An 18639-nucleotide genomic window follows, 5' to 3' on the forward strand; every position below is an offset into this window, starting at 1 on the left:
CCCAATTTCCCTAAATTCATGTTGTGTGAGCCTAGCAAGACTAGGAAGGCTTTTAATTTGTGATCATATCTTTGAGTGTGCAGGCAATTGGGAAAACATTTTGTGTTGGTGGTGACGTTGTTGCTTATTTCCGTTACTTAACAATAGGTACTTGAGCTTCTACTTTGATAAGAAACATATGATGTATGATCGCCGCAACATGTAGTAGTCTAAGACAGAATACTTAAGGCCCATCAAAATGTTAACAAGTGATATTATAAATAACAGGTCACTGGACTTTTGGAGCTCAGGTTTACAAAAGGCAGCTCATGTTGAATTATCTCATAGCAAAATACAATAAACCTCAGGTCAGTAGTATTGAATTCTATCATGCTACTTGAAGGATTATCATATATTTTTCTGAAAAAGATTCACCCAAAAAGTACTTCCTATAGTCCATGTCACAACCTATTTTGGATCATAACAAAATTTATTTTATTGTATATCTTTTTTGTTGATTCCATTATCATATTTGGTTAAGGTGTTTCTAATTAATGGGGCTACCATGGGAGGTGGGGCTGGACTTTCCATGAATGCAAGATACAAAATTGTTACAGAAAATACGGTATTACTTTATATCTACATCACATCAACTGAATATATAGCAGACATATGTTATCATTGGAAATTAATTATTGTCTCAGTTATTACTATCAGGAAATTTATGGATTTTGTAGGTATTTGCTATGCCAGAAGCAGCATTAGGTCTTTTTCCAGATGTTGGCGCATCTTACTTTCTGTCCAGGCTTCCTGGATATTTCGGTAAGGCTTATGACTTGAATAATTCATGTGAAGATTAAAATATGAATAAATTAAATCTTCGGTTACCTCATATAAATAGCAGAACTCAATTGGAATAAATGAAACTTTCCGTATATCAGTAACATTTGAAATCAAAGTTACAAAGTTTCACTTTGTAACTTCCCTACCTAAAATTATATTCTCGTTCAAGCCGCCTTATAATTGTCAATATATAGAAAAAGTTAAATGGGTTTAATTATGTGACATTGAAATTTTCAATTAAGTAATAATGATAATAATTGTGTACATTTTGATATTAAAATAATCTTATAATGCTTGGAAACTTCTTAGAATTGTGTAGTTTTGGCGGCCTTTTGGGAATAGCTTTGATATGGCTGAACTGAATTAAATGAGTGACATGTGAACCTCCAAATCGTTAACCACTAAGATAGAACCTTAAACAGTAGGGACTAAATGAGCATATGAACACCTTTTCTTGGTAGACTTCGTATATACAAGTTGTTGTTGGCAGACATGCCAATAACAAGTGGGATCTTAGTATTAGGAACGTACAAGAATTTAATACTTTTATTTAAAAGTTCATGATTTCATCTATAGGAGGTCATATGGAATTCTATTCCATATGATTGTTACGAGTAAGAAACAAATGCAATATTCTAAATCCCGTGAAAGAAAACAAAATGTCAAAGAAACTAAAGGTGATTCACAGCAGCTAGCATTGATTGATTGGTTAGTGATATATATTCTTGAATAGTTGAGAGGCTCAAACATAATAGTAACAACTAAAGACGAAGAGGGGAGATTAAAACAAGATAATTTGGACAAAGAAAAGAAAGAGGTGTTTCTCTCAAAATTTATTTACTAAAAATCTAATACAACTCACTTATTTTCAACACACACAGAGAAGGGTATAAAGCATGATTTTATACCGTCCAGGGGAAGATTCTCAAAATAATGTATCACAATTAATCTCGTAGGCACTGAATTATTTCCATCTATTGAATATCAAATTCTAATTTAACTTACTATTATGAATGCAAGCAAATTTAATACTCTAATATTCTTCCCCGCTTAAACTTCTCTTTTATATACCAAATTTCATCCAGAGATATATATATATATATATATATATATATATATATATATATATAGACTTCAACTTTTAGGAGCTTCATAAGAATATCCATCACTTCTTCATTTGTTTTTAATATGAAGTAGCTCTATGTTATTGTCCTTGGCATGCTTTTTTATCATATGAAATCTTGTTTTGATGTGCTTGGACCTCTTATGGTATATTAGATTTTTAGCTAAGATAATAATTAATTTATTATCAACATAAATCTTGATTGAGTTCTCCCATGACATATTAAGTTTTTGGAATAATCTTCTTAGTCAAACTATATGACAAATACAAGAAGATATTGCTGCATATTTCACTTCAAACTTGATAGAACAACAATAGATGTTTTTTTGAAGACCTTGTGAATGCAGCTCCAACAAAAAATATAAATCCGATTATACTTTTTTGATTGTCTTAACTTTTGACCCAATTATTGTCATTATATCCAATAAAATCCAATGATGATGAATAAAATATACTATAGTCAATTTTTTCTTTAATATATCATAAAATTAATTTGGTGGCCTTTAAATGAGATGTCTTAAGCCAACTCTAAACAATATAGCGTGTTGAGTGCATATCAAATATCTTAAGCATCCAATAAAACTTTTGTAATAAATTAGATTAAGTTGTTTGCCTTTCCCTTTCTTAGTTAGGTTGGTGTCACATTCACTAAGTGTATCAACTGGTTGACAATCCTGTATAGAAAACTATCGTCAATATTTCTTTAGAATAGTTACTTATGAAATAAATGTCTCTTTATTTTTTTGTTTGACCTTGATGCCCAAGAAGTCATGAGGCCTAAGTCCATCATCTTGAACTTATGAATGCTTAAATTCTTTGATCATAGAAATTGTTGCCTATAAATATTAGAGCATCTACATATAGATATGTAAATAAGAAATTTTCATGACTATTACTTTTCATGTATATAACATGTTTATAAGGACACTTACAAAAACTACTTTGGGTAAAATATGTGTCAATTCAAGAATTTCATATTCTTGATACTTGTTTAAGTTAATAAGGAGCTATAATTCTCCCTGAATTATAAGATCAAGGGGTTATTACATATAATCCTCTTCTTGAAGATGTCCTTTGAAAAATATTGACTTGACATCCATGACTTCACATTTTATTTAAGTTGTTAAGGAGATGAACAATCTTGCTATCTCCATCCGAGTTACTAATATAAATATTTTTTCATAGTTAATATCATATTATTACTTGTATCCTTTTATCACTAGTTGAGCTTTATGCTTCTTCACTTCTTTTTTTGCATTGTCTTCATTTTGAATATTCATTTGACTTTAATTGTTTTATGCTTTTTGGAAATTGTAGAAAGTTATCATGTATTATTTTTTGTTAATAGCATGTATCTCTTCATTTATAGTATTTCTCTAATTTTTTATTTTATATTCCTCTTCAAAGGATAATGGATCATAACCTCTAAAAAGATAAAATAAAAAACCTCATCATTATTAGTATCAATTTTTCATGTCACATCATATATCTCTTGGATCGCTTTGGTCCTTATAATTCATATGTTATGATTTATATTCTAACTTGTTTTCATGACACCTCCCAAGAAAGGACTTCTTCATTTACTTGTATTATTTTAATTTTCTTTTGAAACAATATTTTATTTTGGTGGTTCTTCATTATTCTAATTCCATATTTGTTTTTCATCAAAATCAACATTTTTTAACATCACAATTTTCTTAGTGATAGGATTATATAATTTTTAGTCAATAGAACTCTCATCATAACCCAAGAAAATACATTTCCAACCTTTATCTTCAAATTCATCCTTCTTTCTTATGATATTTTGTAATAAGCAACACATCCAAAAATTTTTAGATGATGCTTATGCAAACTTTGTGCCTCTTCTGGTGTAACATTGTTAATTATTTTTGTTGAAAACTTACTTAGTAGATAAACCACACAAACAACATCTCCTCAAAATTCTTTAGGAGTCATTTTTTTTAAGCATATTTCAAACCATATAAAAAATAATCCTATTTTTTTCTTTTAGAAACCCCATTATGTTGAGGTATATAAGGCATAGTGCATTGAGATATAATATTATTTTCTTTATAATAACTTCTAAATTTATTTGATATGTAGTTACCTCTTTTGTTCTTAAACATTTTAGCTTATAGTCATTTCATGTCTCAACCAAGTTCTTAAACTCTTTAAATTTACTAAATACTTTTTCTAGTAAATAAAATCAAGGTTTGCCATTATAATCATCTATGAAGGTAAGAAAATATATATTTCCATCACTTGATATAGGACTAATAGAATCATATATATTCGAGTGTAGCAAATCAAGCCATTGCCTTGCTCTTCTTATTTGTATAATCTTGAATACTCTCCTCTATTACTTGCTTATGATGTATATCACAAAGCTTTAGTAGATGCTCAATCTTTGGCAAACTTGTCACCATGTTATTCTTCTCCAAAAGTTTCAAAACCTCAAAATTTAAGTACTCATATTTAAGATATAGTATAGAATCATCTACAATATTAACATTTAAATAATTTATTTTGTTAGTATCCAATTATAATAGAAACATTATGTTCTTAGTCATTTTCATATAAGAGACTAAAGTCTTATCCTTATCATGAATAGAAAGAGATAAATCTTTTATTACAATATCATATTCTTTTTCAAGCAACTGATCCAAGCTTTAAAAATTATTCTTCATATCAAGAATATAGTAAACATCTGAAATGCATACTTTGCTTCCAATCATTGAGCTGCCTCTTATTATTTAATGTGTCAAATCACTAAAAGTAATATTGTCAGAATAATTTATATCAATTTTGGCAAAGAGTTCTTATGTGATTGTAAGTACTTTTGTTTAGATATCATATGAGAGATCGACTATCTTTCAATTCATCATTAGCTATTGGTAGAATAGGGTTATCATTGTTTTCTTTTGTATTTGTAAAATTTATATTTTGACCACATTATTGGTATTATAAAAGAATTCTACAGAACAATGGCCAAATTTCTTGCAAACATAGCATGAATTTGAGTTTTGCCATACCTCCCAATTTGGTTTGGATCTCAATCTCAACCACAGCCTCAGCCTCTTTGGCTTGTGTTGTCTCTTTCATTTTGATTGTTTTGTGCTTCTTTAGTAGGTTGGCCTCTTGCTCTTCCTAATTGCCATGGCCCTCTACCTCTTTGAGACCTTGGTTCTACTTTATTTTCAAGTGCAAGTTTGGTTTGTTGAGCTTGCTCCAATGACTTATTTTCTACTCTACTTATAAGCCTTGGTTTATATGATTGAAGAGAACCTACTGGTTGTTATAAAGATATTTTCTCCTCTACTTGTAAGTTTTTGGATTCTTTAATTGCTATGACAATAAAATCAAACTTTGACCCTACAGATCTTAGAATTTTCTTCATTACTTTTTCATCATTTATTCTTATTTGGTGAATAATAGAAATAACTTTATAGAAATAATTAGAGATAGATTTAGAGGTACCTTATTGTAATTTTTCAAATTCATCTCTTAAAGCTGGTAGACGAATCTTTTTCCTCTTGTCTACACCACCAAATGTTCTTTGTAAAGTGTCCCATGCCTCTTTAGATGTCTTCAATGGAGTAATAATCTTAAACATCGCTTTATCAAGACTTTGATATATTGTGAATAAGACCTCCTTCTGTCATTGATCTTTGAGTCATTTTATTACCTTTTTATCCAAGCACCTAGAAGTGTCTTTATTTATATGCACCATAAATCATAGTTTTTCTTTGTCAATCAAAAGATTTGTATTGGGAATACACTCAAAGACATGAGTTGACTTGGCTCTAATGCGGAGGAAGAAAAAAGATTAGAATAAGACAATTTGGATAAGAAAAGAGAGGTTTTCCTCAAAATGATTTATTAAAAACTTGAGACAACTCACTTGTATTCAGCATACAAATAGAGGTGTACTTTATATTGTCCAAGCAAAGTCTTTCAACACAATGATTTATTCTCATAGGAGGAAAATCCAAATGAATTCTTCTCATATTTTGAGTATCGAATTATAATTTAACTTGTTTACTACCATGCAATGAGCTTGTTTTGTAGATGTGAACAAGTTTAATACTCTAAAAATATAAATCTTCTTTTCTTATTTTACTATTTACTTGGTTTTATCATATACCTAACCGTCAACTTCTTTCAGGGGAATATCTTGGCCTTACCGGTGCGAGATTGGATGGGGCTGACATGCTAGCTTGTGGTCTTGCAACTCACTTTGTTTTGTCAAAGGTAGTGTGCTCTATTTTTGTCTCAAAGATTACTTCAGCTTTCAACTAAAATCATTTTAATTCGAACTTAATCAACTTACAAGAAATTAATTAATCATATAGATTATATGCATTTGTCACCACATGGAAAAATCAATGCTCTACTTTAATTTAAAAATTCTATAATTAAAAAAAAGAACATGTATCTCCATTTTGAGCGAATGAAAACTTTGTCTAATTGCTTGCCAAAAAAGTCATTGTTTCATCATAAATATATATGGGTATCTAGACACCATACAATGAACTTTCATACTTTAATGATCCTATTATACATATATGTTAGTGAAGTAATTCACCCCGTGAAATTGTTTAGGGGTGATGTGATCTCATGACATCAGCAGGCTGCATAAGGACCCACATATTAGGTTTTTGAGAGGTAACACCCTCGAAAAATTTTAGAGCTGATTCACTCCACCTTATTGTTAGAACTACAAAGTAAAAGACTATCTTTCCGACTAGAAATTAAGAAGAACATGTAAATGATTTTGTTCAACATCTAAATGATTTCAATCAAAAGTGTTGCAAAAAATTCTCACTAAAATTAACAAACTGCATGAAAAATTCAGAATTATAGCAAATTCTCATGTTGATGTTTTTTTTTCTAATAAGGTATTGCACTATAAAGTATTCATTATTCAAAAACCTGTTTCGATAGGCTATCTACCCTTGCAAGGCAAGAAGTAATTATATCATGTCATAAAAAGGTTGATAAACATGAGCACAATATTCAAAATTCCATCTTGACTCAAAAGATATCCAGGTTGAGTGAAACCGAAAACCTAATTAAATTCGAGACTCTATATATGTTCTTATATAATTTTGTATATATTATTATAATCATTTGGTTGATAACTTTTATGTACACATACACACCTAAAAGGTTTAACAATCATGATGTTCAAGAGATTATAATATATAAAAATATTATAACTTGAAGCCTCGATCATGCATGCATTCCTCCATGAAAAAAAAAAAAAAGATCCTGACTCGAACGTTGATGAGTCGATTTAATTTGTAGAGTTTTGAGTTGACTCGATCAGCTCTTCACTATCCATGGATTGAAAAACATAATAGAGATATGATAGTTTTGACAGTGGTAGTAGTATGGTCAGATGGTATAACTATGTAAACCAATAATAACTCAACAAATAAGTATGATTGATGAGCAGGACCTGCCTTCGCTGGAAAAATCATTATATGAAGTGGATACGGCTGATCCAATTATAATCCAAGGAATCATCGCCAAGTATGTGCAACAAACACCTCTCAAGGAAGAGAGTGCTTTTCGAAGGTGACTCATCATTTATCAATCTGCCTCCATGAAAATCTAAAATTATTATGTTCTTGAATGGCATGTGTTGATTAAAAAAAATCATTAATTTAATTTGTATGAGTCTGATTGTTTATGCCCATATCATTTTATCTGTTTTTTTGGTAAAAGTAAGACGTCTATTAGAAAGTCCTAAACAAAAATGTCTTTTACAAACGTAAAACAAATGTCCAAAGAAGAGACTCAACTGACACAAATATCAACAATGTATCACAAATTCTGTGATTATCTTCGGCCTAAAGCACTGCTTATCTTTAACAGTCCCTCCTCCTCAGAAGTAAAGAAAGTGTACACAAATATCAACAATATATATAGGAAAATGGAACTTTCCTATATGTATATTTTTTTTAATAGATAAATTGTTCTTGGATTCTTTGTTATCACACAGCAAGATGACTAGTGTGGGAATATTTGTAGGCTAGATGTCATCAACAAGTGTTTCTCAAAGCAATCGGTGGAAGAAATCCTATCTTGCTTGGTAAGCAGTTAACTTGATCATTTAATTTTCCTCCAAAATTGTTGTCATACATAACTGTACATCACATGACATATCATTCATAGTTTATCTAGAGACTGTTTGTTAGCTGGCTAGTGCAACATGATGTAGGAACAACAAGTCATAAGTCGAAATGAAAAGTGGATTACTACAGCAATCAAGTCAATAAATACGGCATCACCGATAAGTCTTAAGCTCTTCCTTTTATCGGTATAAAGCTTTTCTTTCTTCTCCATTGGTTTGAAGAAGTTTTAGAATCACAAGACATTATTGTTATATTATTAACTTGTCAATCTTATAAAACTATGTTTCATCATGAGAAGATCAGGAAAGGACGGTCGGAAGATCTTGAACAATGCCTGATTCGAGAATACAGGATGCTTTCTCATGTCTTTCGACGAACAGTGAGCAACGACTACTTCGAGGTTTCTTGAAGAAATTGTCAACGCTGACCATGAAATTTTCTTTCTTTTTTTGTGAATAGCAAAATACTAATGTTACATGTTCGAATGCAGGGAGTCAGGGCAAAATTTCTGGATAAAGATAACAATCCAAAGGTAACAATATCATTTTCTTTTTCTAAATTTCATCAGCATCCAATCGGAAGGCACTATAGAAGATATTCACCCTATTATTTTTGAATCATGACAGTGGGAACCTTCAAAGTTGGAATTGGTTAGCAATGAGATGCTGAAGAAATTTTTGACCAAGTTAGATGAAGATGAAGCGTGGGAAGACCTCCAACTTCCTTCCGAACATAGACACACCAACCCACGCATAGCTAAACTGTAGGGAGCCTCGAGTCCTTATGATGGAAATTGGCTTGTTGCAAGATGCACTTCTGTTTAGATGATAATGAACCAATGAAGGATCAAGTTTATGCTCATGTACTATTTATTTTTCAAGCAAAACAAATTTTCTACTAGCTCAAAATTCTATTACAACCAGCAGCTGCTGATTAAAAGAGAGTAGAGATCATAGCCCATCTAACCAATGATGCTTTCAAAAACCTGTAACTCTATTACATTTGGCAAAATTAACAACTAGTTGGCACACTTCTTTCCTTCTCTAAATACATGTACAATAGAATACTTCAATAAATTTTGCATTAAGTACAAAACATCTATATGATGTTGATCAACTTTCATGTAGATTTGTTCTCCAGAATCTTAACCATCGAGGTAGCATCCATCTTGATCACCAGTTTAGTGATCGCTTCCCTTAAGATACACTGAAGGCTCCTTTCGATAGCCTTAAGTTAAATATAATAGTATCCTCCATCCTCTACAAAGTAGTGACTCGTAAGCAAACAAGTAACCTCACTATTCTCAAGAAGAAACCCACCTTCCCCTTCTTTAGATTCATGTACAATGAGTCATTAATATTAAATATAATTAAGCCATCATTAGGAGGAAACCATCTAACTAGGATATGACAAATCCCCAAAGTAATTCCCTCAAACTCTAAATAGGTATCATTACCAAAAAAAATTAAGTAATGCCCTTATAGACCATACTAATAGAAACCGATTTTTCTTTCTTAAAAACCATCATATTATGGGTATTCTAGATCAACCAATACGAGTACAGACTAAGGCTCTAAGGATCATAGCATCTTACTTGGTTATATTATCTACCTTACTGTGCCATTATCCAATATGTCATTGGTCTTTATATTTTTATTATAAGTACAGTTTAGTTCAATAATAGTGTATACATTATTAGCAAATACATAGTTATTGAATAGAAAATCTTATGAATCCCATCAAAGTCCACACAAAAAATATTAATGCAACTATTGATATATGTAAGTTTTCTTACTTCCTATCCTTTGATTCTGTTTCATTTATTTATTTATTTATTTTCTGTTGGCACTGCATGTTACCGGCGAGCAAACTGAAGTAAACGCTGGTGATTGATGCTATTGATATATGTCCTGTTAATTCTGTCAGATTTAAAATTTTGCAGAATTTTTTCAGACCTTCTGCATTTTATGTTGTCCAAAAGATGAGCAATCTAATTTTTATGGATTAGAGGAACTGTTTGATCATTCTCACTAATGCATTTAGGCATAGCATCAGATGGCTCATTGGAGGGAGTTCAGGTCTCATTGTGCTATAAGCATTCCATTGCTTGGGAAGTACAACAATATCACAAATCACTCTTCTTTTTTGTGTCATTTGAATAATACATGTGCCTAAATTGATCAAGTATGTGTTTTTTTTTCCTCCATAAATGAACTCTCCGAAACCGAATGAGGAAATAACAACCAAGCCTTTATTTATTAAGTATAAACCCATCTCTAGGATATACCTTGATGTTTATGCACTACTATTGCCTCATAGGCTATCAATTTCCAGATGATTCATTGTCTCTTATATTTTTACCTTAGTAACTATGAATCCTAAGCCTCCACCTTAGAGGTATGTTTGATTTGGATAACTTGTGGATTGTATTGTAACAACATAATCTTTGTAAGGTTCCGAAGAGGTCATTACGTGTTTTCTCGAACTATAAGATTTTTTGTTTTTTAATGGTCCTTTCTCATGTTGTAGGGATCTAATATAGAAGTGACTAGATATCAATAAATTTATTATTTTTATTAATTATTTTTTTCTTTACAATTGTGCTTTTACTAGTTAGTTAATATAAATATATGATGGCAAAATAGAATTAGGTTGGTTGATCCAATTTTTTATTATACAACAAGGCTAAGCTCTAGGCTTATGATGCTATATTTGAATTTGGTTGTTGCGATGCTATCAGACTCTCTCGAAGCCCGAACTTGGAGTGAATTGAAGAACACATGCACCGAAACGCCAACTATAAGACTGTTGTAGGGTCTTGACAGGTCCTACGTAAGGGCCTCTTTCTATACTTAAAATGATTCCTAGGTTAATTGAAGAACACATGCAGCGAAAGCTGGACTGAAAAGTGAAATGCTTATCTCAGATTGAAAAACTAGGTCACTATCTATCTCACTTTGTTTTATCACTGAGTATATATTATATTTCAATCAGTAAAGTTAACAACATGAGGAGAAACGATGTTAAATATTTTATTTTTATATGTAAGGGATCCTAATATAATTTTTGAAAGTATAAGGATTAAGATGCTAAAAATAACTAATTATATAAAATAATATATAATTAGCCCTTATTTTGGCCTATGCTAATATTGGTTGGGGTATGATATATCATTTGCATCCTAACTGCTCAAGGATTTTGTTGTATAAAGTTGAACTAGACTCCACAATGGTGGGGGGTTCTTGCATGAACTACTCTACGTGGTTTATATGATTTTGATATTGTTTCCTTTCACTATTTATTAATGCTATTTTAGAAGGACTAAACTTGTAGATTGGGTAGCAAATTTTGGCTAGAGTTAATAGTTTGTGATAATTTTTAGATGGAAGGGTTATAGGAGAAGAGATTATTGAACTCTATTGAATTAGCAATAGTCTCGTAGAATGGGTAATTTTATGTTCTGCTCATCTAATTCTATGTTATATATCATTGGATGCTAGTGTAGATACAAACTTGTGAAAGTGACCTCTTATATCATTTTTAAATTTATGATATAAGAATTAATTAACATATATGGACTCATGTTTAGTGTATAAAATGTATGGGGTGGTTGCATGCATGCCACATGTGTATCGTCTGGTTAAATATTTATAATACTATTTTAATATAGATTTTAAAGATCAATCGGATGTTGTCGAAAGTACAATCTTCTGGTTTTCATTCTTTAATCTTATCTTCTCATATTTTTGTATATATTTCTGAAAGGAACAGACCAATTTCCATAAATAACATGAGAAAATATTAGTCTCCCATATGCTTGTTGCTTGCCAAATGAGATACTTTTGATAAGTGCCCATAATTATTTCCGTTTCCAGATTTTACTCCTTAAATTAGGTGAGGCATCAAAAGTTAAAGCTTCCATCTAAATTAAATTTGACACATTGGGGCAGAAATTGTTTTTCTAACATGAAATTGAATTGAAGAAGGAAAAAAATTAAAGAAAAGAAATTTAAGTGACTCATGTGAGCCTGTCATAAGATGAGTACAAAAACATTAAAACATTGCCACCTCCAACACACAAACTTGAGCTTTGAAAGCATGAATATATCTCTTCGTGGAAGCACTCCACTCAAGGTAGCAGCTTCAGCCACCTTAGGCCCCTTGCCTACAGTTGCTAAACCATCGTGATTCAGGATTTGTGATACAAGGATCTACAGACTTTGGCAGACTGATACGTGCATATGGAGGGCACACATCGGTTTGCCTTTAGAACAGAACACTGGAGGTCAAATCCATGTTTTTTAATAATCTATACCTCACGCTTCTCACCAGCATGCATTAAAGCCTGTCCACTCGCCACCTGTCTTTCTTATCCTGCTCGTTCGCTTTTTTCATCTCCTCCTCCTCCTCCTCTCTCTCTCTCTCTCTCTCTCTCTCTCTCTCTCTCTCTCTTTTCTTATCCTGCTCGTTCGCTTGTTACTCATGTTCTCCTACTCTTTCCTTCTCCTCCTTTTCACTATAAAAATAATAATTAAATATTTATAAAAATTCTCACTAAAATTTTAAAATTATCACTAAAACATTAATGACAAAGTGGGCTACCATCGGCCTAAAATTGTGTGATTAAAAATTTAGTAAAAAAAAATACATCCTTGTCACTAAATTATAACTTTTTGTGGCCAATACATTTAAGTTTTGTTACTAAAAATATAAATTGACAAAATAATATTTTTTGTGACAACATTTAATGATGAATGATTCTGGCACTAAAATTCCTGACTAAAATTTTTTGTGGCAACAAGTTAAATCTGTCACTAATTAAACAAAAAGAATAACCATAATTAGTGACAAGCTGACCTATCATTAAAAGGTTTAGTGACGAACTAATTAGGTGTCAATAGTAATTTTCTTGAAAACCTATTAATTTTTAATAATTTTAAAATCACACCAAAATATTCAACAACTTCAAAAAAAAATAGAAAGTTGTCTAATACAAGCACACTAACACAGAAAAAGTTGTAAAAGTTGCATAACATCACTTTTGGATGTGATGATAGTGTGTTTATAGAATAGATAAAAAAATTTTTAGATAATATTGAAAGGTACGATAGATCTATCTGTTGAATCTCGTATTTTGATGATGAAACTACTTGATATATGTTTATGATTTAATCTGCGTTTTGAGTGACGCAGGATGCTTTGATCAGGATGAAACAATTAAAGCAGGAAAATCATGTTGTGCCGGAGGAACATGTCAGAAGATTGGACGTCGGGCCGGTAGATCGGTCGACGTATCGACAGAAGGCTTCGGGCAGTGGACTCGGGCATCGGGCCAAGAAGAGCGGTTATTGTGCCAAGGATATCGGAGTTCGGAGTCAACTGGCCGATTGGGCAATAGGCCGCAGGAGAGGACGATGCGTCGAAGAATCAGACGAAGCGTCGAGGGACCAATGACATGCCGGACAACTTGGTTAATTGCTTAGGATTAATTGTCTCGATCGAAGTTTTGTTTTAATTGTGCAGGATTAACTATGATAACGATGAAGACATAAAGCGAAACAAAGTGTCGGAGTCAAGCGCGATGGATTTGTTGCGAGTTCGAGAGTTCGACGGAAGTCCGAAGGTTCATCGGGAATGCTACCGGAACTAGCCGAGAATGAGTTGGGAGCTTGCCGAAGGGTTTTTCGGAAGCTCGCCGGAAGGTTCGTTGGGAGTTCGCGGGGCTCACCGAGAAAGATCGGAGCTTGCCGAAGAAGCTCGTTGGAACTCGCTAAGAACAAATCGTGAAGTCTAGGAGCTTGCCGGGAGTCCGCAGAATGGTTTCCGAGAGTTCATCGGAAGACCGTCGGAAGTTTGCCGAAAGCTCGCCAGAAGAAGTCTTGACTTGCGGACTTTGTAATAGCTTATAAAATGTCTTTAAAATCATAGTTAGCACATTAATTAGGGTTAGGATTAGGTGTTAATCCTATAACCCAAGTAGAGGCCAATTAGGCCCACGTTCGGACTGGTTTGGGCCAAGTTTGGAGCCAAACCAAGTGAGCTGAAATAGTGAAAGAGGTGGCACCGCCCCAGCCAGGAGGTAGCACCGCCCAGGCTATGTCTCCCAGCGAGACTGGGAGGTGCAACCGCCCCAGCCAGGAGGTGGCACCGCCTGGGGCTCAGTCTTCGAGCAAGACTGGGCGGTGCAACCTCCCTGATAGAGAGGTGGCACCGCCTGAGCTCGGTCTTCGAGCTCTGCCAGGCGGTGCAACCTCTCCAGTCAGGAGGTGCAACCGCCTGATCCCGGAATTCCGGGATTTGATCGTTTTGAGCTCCAAATTTGAATTGGGTTGGGGCCTATAAATACCCCACCCATTCAGCACTGAGACAACAAGAACTTACCCGAAATCTTGATCTTTTCAGTGGTTCTTAGAGCTCAAAACTGCTAGTTTTCCTCCTCCTTCTGTTCTTCAAGTTTGAGTTGTAAAGAGAGGAGAGAAAACATTTGTAAGGGTTGTCTCCTAAGCCCGTCAAAAGGAGTGAATCTGTAAGAGGGTAGTTGGCCTTCGCCTATTGAAGGAAGGCCTCTAGTTGACGTCGGTAACCTCATCGGTGGAGGAAGCCAAAAGTGGAGTAGGTCAAGACTGACCGAACCACTCTAAATCTCTGGTTTGTGTTTATTTTGAGTACTTTATCATTACTGCAAACCTCCTACATAGCTACTGCTCTCTGCGCTTTTACGAACGAGTTCTGTGCAGTTTACGTTCACGTCTTAATTCCATTTACAAACTGCAAACTGCTCTCTGCGCTTTTACGAACGAATTCTGTGCAGTTTACGTTTACGTCTTGATTCCATCTACAAACTGCAAACTGTCTCTCTGCGCTTTTACGAATGAGTTCTGTGCAGTTTACGTTTACGTCTTGATTTCACTTACAACTACAAACTGTCTTCTGCGCTTTTTTTACGGACAAGGTTCTGTGCAGTTTACGTTTACGTCTTGATTTCATTTACAACTACAAACTGTCTTCTGCGCTTTTACGAACAAGGTTCTGTGCAGTTTACGTTTACGTCTTGATTTCATTTAGACGCAAACTGAGTTTAGACATAAATCTGCATTTAGACGTAAAACTGCGTTTAGACGTAAATCTGTGTTTAGACGTAAAACTGCGTTTAGACGTAAATCTGAGTTTAGACGTAAATTTGCGTTTAGACGTAAAACTGCGTTTAGACGTAAATCTGCGTTTAGACGTAAAACTGCGTTTAGACGTAAATCTGAGTGTAGACGTAAATCTGCGTTTAGACGCAAACTGCGCTTAGACGCAAAACTGCGCATAGACGCAAACTGTGTTTAGACGCAAACTACGCTTAGACGCAAACTGTGTTTAGACGCAAACTGCGCTTAGACGCAATCTGCGCTTAGACGCAAACTGCACTTAGATATAAACTGTGAATCAGCTTTTGCATCATAATAGTTTTTATTGAACGAACGCAGCTTTCGGTTTTAATCGCTGTAAAATTTCCGCTGCACTAATTCACCCCCCCCCCCTCTTAGTGCTCTCGATCCTAACAATTGGTATCAGAGCGGGGTATTTCTCATTTCGGATTTACACCCGAGAGAAATGGCTCTTCAAGAGGGCTTATCGGTTGTTCGTCCACCGTTCTTTAACGGATTGGACTACACTTATTGGAAAACTCGAATGAGAGTTTTCTTGATTTCTCTGAATCTGGATTTATGGAATATTGTTGAAAACGGTTTTCAACTTCCCTCTAAATCGACGAACGAATGGTCGGATTTAGAGAAGAAGTATTTTTCTTTAAACGCAAAGGCTATGAATGCCTTATTTTGCGCTTTGGACAAAAATGAGTTCAATCGGGTTTCTTTGTGCAAAACGGCTGTCAATATTTGGCGCACTCTTGAAATCACGCATGAGGGAACTAGTAGAGTCAAAGACTCGAAAGTTAATTTCTTACTACATGATTTCGAGCTTTTTCATATGAAACCAAGCGAAACCGTTGTTGACATGTACACCCGTTTTACGGATGTCGTCAATGGTTTAAAATCACTTGGTAAAAGCTTTTCGGATTTTGAACTCGTTAACAAAGTTTTGCGCTCACTTTCTAAAACTTGGGATTCAAAAGTAACTACTATTCAAGAATCGAAAAACTTGAACCAATTTCCACTTGAAGAACTAATTGGTTCATTGATCACATATGAAATGACGTGCAATGCACGTTAAGAACTTGAGAACCACCTTCCAAAAAACAGGAAGGATTTGGGACATAGAACATTTGAAGACCATTCGAGCATAAGCTCAAGTGATGGTGAACTTAAACTACAAATGAAACAAAAATTAAAAAGTAAAAAGAACGGAACTACTTGCTTTGAACGCAAGAAGAAGAACAAAAATTGGGATGAATCGAGCTCCTCTGAAGACGAGGAGAAAATCAACAAAGGCGAGGTGGCAAACTACGCCTTTACGCCTTTCGACGTTGAGGTAATCAAAATGCCTTTAATTTACTTCGAAATTACATGATGTTTTTCATGATGCATTTTTCTTTTTCTTTAAATTTTCTTGAAAATTACATTTTTAATAATTTAATAATGAAAATGCAAAAATATGATCATGCTTGTAATTTTGAAAATGATAATGAAAATTGCATGTCTTATGTTAATGCAAGATAGAAATCTAATGATTGTACACCTAGTGAGATTAAATCTTATTTATGTGCTTGAGAAGCAAGAATGTATATTTTGATGATTTTCATATTGCTTTTCAATGACGATACATGGCTTTTGTCTGGAAGGCTTGATATTTTTCATTGTCTTTGTTTGTTAAATATGATGTATGATTTTGACATAAGAATAAAGATTTGAGATTTTAAAGTTATGCATGATGATTTTTGTGATTGATGGTTTTATGATGAAATTAATTTCATGATCCTAAACGTTGATGCATGTTTTCATTTGACATAAATGAAAAGGCATGCTAACATGAAATTGATCACTTAAGATGAAACACTTAAAAAAAAAAGGGAGAAATATATGAATTGATGCTATAAACACTATGCTATGATTATCCCATGCGTGCATCACCAAGAAATATATGATTGCTATCATTGCTATATGCCCTGTATCAAGATATCAAACAAAAATTTGCATCATACGAGCTGATATCTTACCATGTGATGCAATGCTACACTTGCTAAAATATTTGAAATATGTACATCATGCCCTGTATCAAGATATCAAACAAAATCTTGCTTCACAGTTTTACGCATTGATATCTTACCTTATGATGAAATGCTACAATTGATGAACACTTGAAATGTAATCCTCTATCTTATTGATTTTTCAATAAATCTATGCTTGTCATACATGAATTTATTGAACGTAATTTTGAGGATGATTTCAGATTTGACAAAAGCTTGATTCGTATTTACGACATAAGATACACTTTAAATATGAATCATGCATTATTGCTTCAATCATTTTCTATCTCTAGAGTTCTCGATTTTGATAAAATACAAGTGATAAATTCATTTATGATATCTTGTAAATCACTTGAATTATGAATGAGTTTTTTATGATGTGTTAAAAGAATCACTTAAAAAGAAAATGCTTTTCCCATCTTATCGAGATTAATGATTTCATAATATTGTGTGAATCTCGAAATTGATTTTGATGAAATAGTAATAACGTTATTCATGTTATGAATCTCAAAAATGATAATATACTTCATGTGATAATATGAATACACGAAACACTTATGATATGATTTTTATACAATTCCGTGTATTCATAAAATATTTATCTCCTCATCCAATAACTTTTCTTGATATTCCTTATGAGATGAAATGAAATAATGCATGAAATACAAATGAGGAGTTATTGATCATGCATGGTAGGATATAATTTGACAAAATTGATACCATCATGATATGAAACATTTATGATTTGCAATTATGCATGCAATACTTGTGCTTTCTAATTATGATGTGATGTGTTGCATATGATGTAAATCATGATTTAAAATGCTATGAGTGCTAAGTTACACACTTTGAGAAGAAATTGCTATATTGAAACATTAATGTAATTATGAATGGTGATATGAAATTATGCATGTAATACTTCAACCTATGATAACGATGCATGCAATGATAAAATATTCATGATGAAAAATTGTCTTGACATTCATAACTTGATTATTCATCCTTTGTCATGATTTTGAAATCGTTGTAAAAGGAAAAAGAACTACAAAACTGTATTCTTCCTTTCTTTTTGACAATAACAAAGGGGGAGATAGCTAGCTTGCACAAGTCAAGAAGATGCAAAAACTTGATTGCTAACTTGCTTATTTCAAGAAGCAAAAATTGTCTTCTTGAAAATCACTATCTTGAATATCTCAAGAAGCAAGACTTGCAACCTGCACATTACAATAGGAAGCAATAATCATGAGCCTACACAAGAAAGTTATCTTGCATTTGCTTTCGAAGTTTTTACTAGCTTGTATATTGCGAAACTTGTATATCGTAAAAATTGCTAGCTTGTAGTCTAAAGAGAAGCGAAAAGTTGC

At 33.0% G+C, this 18639-nt stretch overlaps 1 protein-coding gene across 1 annotated transcript; it reads left to right on the forward strand.

The window, feature by feature from the left end:
• The first annotated feature begins 308 nt into the window (after positions 1 to 308).
• Positions 309 to 8852, forward strand: LOC135672118 (probable 3-hydroxyisobutyryl-CoA hydrolase 2). Its single transcript, XM_065180569.1, has 10 exons — positions 309 to 347; positions 521 to 604; positions 717 to 801; positions 6111 to 6196; positions 7404 to 7525; positions 7982 to 8042; positions 8172 to 8270; positions 8384 to 8485; positions 8576 to 8617; positions 8712 to 8852. The coding sequence occupies exons 1-10, from the start codon at positions 309 to 311 to the stop codon at positions 8850 to 8852; spliced, it is 861 nt and encodes a 286-aa protein (XP_065036641.1).
• The last annotated feature ends 9787 nt before the right edge of the window (positions 8853 to 18639 follow it).

Source organism: Musa acuminata, chromosome BXJ1-4 (genome assembly GCF_036884655.1).
Source record: "Musa acuminata AAA Group cultivar baxijiao chromosome BXJ1-4, Cavendish_Baxijiao_AAA, whole genome shotgun sequence".
Lineage (NCBI taxonomy): Eukaryota > Viridiplantae > Streptophyta > Magnoliopsida > Zingiberales > Musaceae > Musa > Musa acuminata.

Excerpts from the sequence above, each read along its gene's own strand:
- LOC135672118 (XM_065180569.1), top strand. The coding sequence starts at position 309 with ATGTTGAATTATCTCATAGCAAAATACAATAAACCTCAG. Across the intron at positions 605-716 it reads AAATTGTTACAGAAAATACG|GTATTTGCTATGCCAGAAGC; the intron begins GTATTACTTTAT and ends TGGATTTTGTAG. Across the intron at positions 7,526-7,981 it reads GAAGAGAGTGCTTTTCGAAG|GCTAGATGTCATCAACAAGT; the intron begins GTGACTCATCAT and ends GAATATTTGTAG.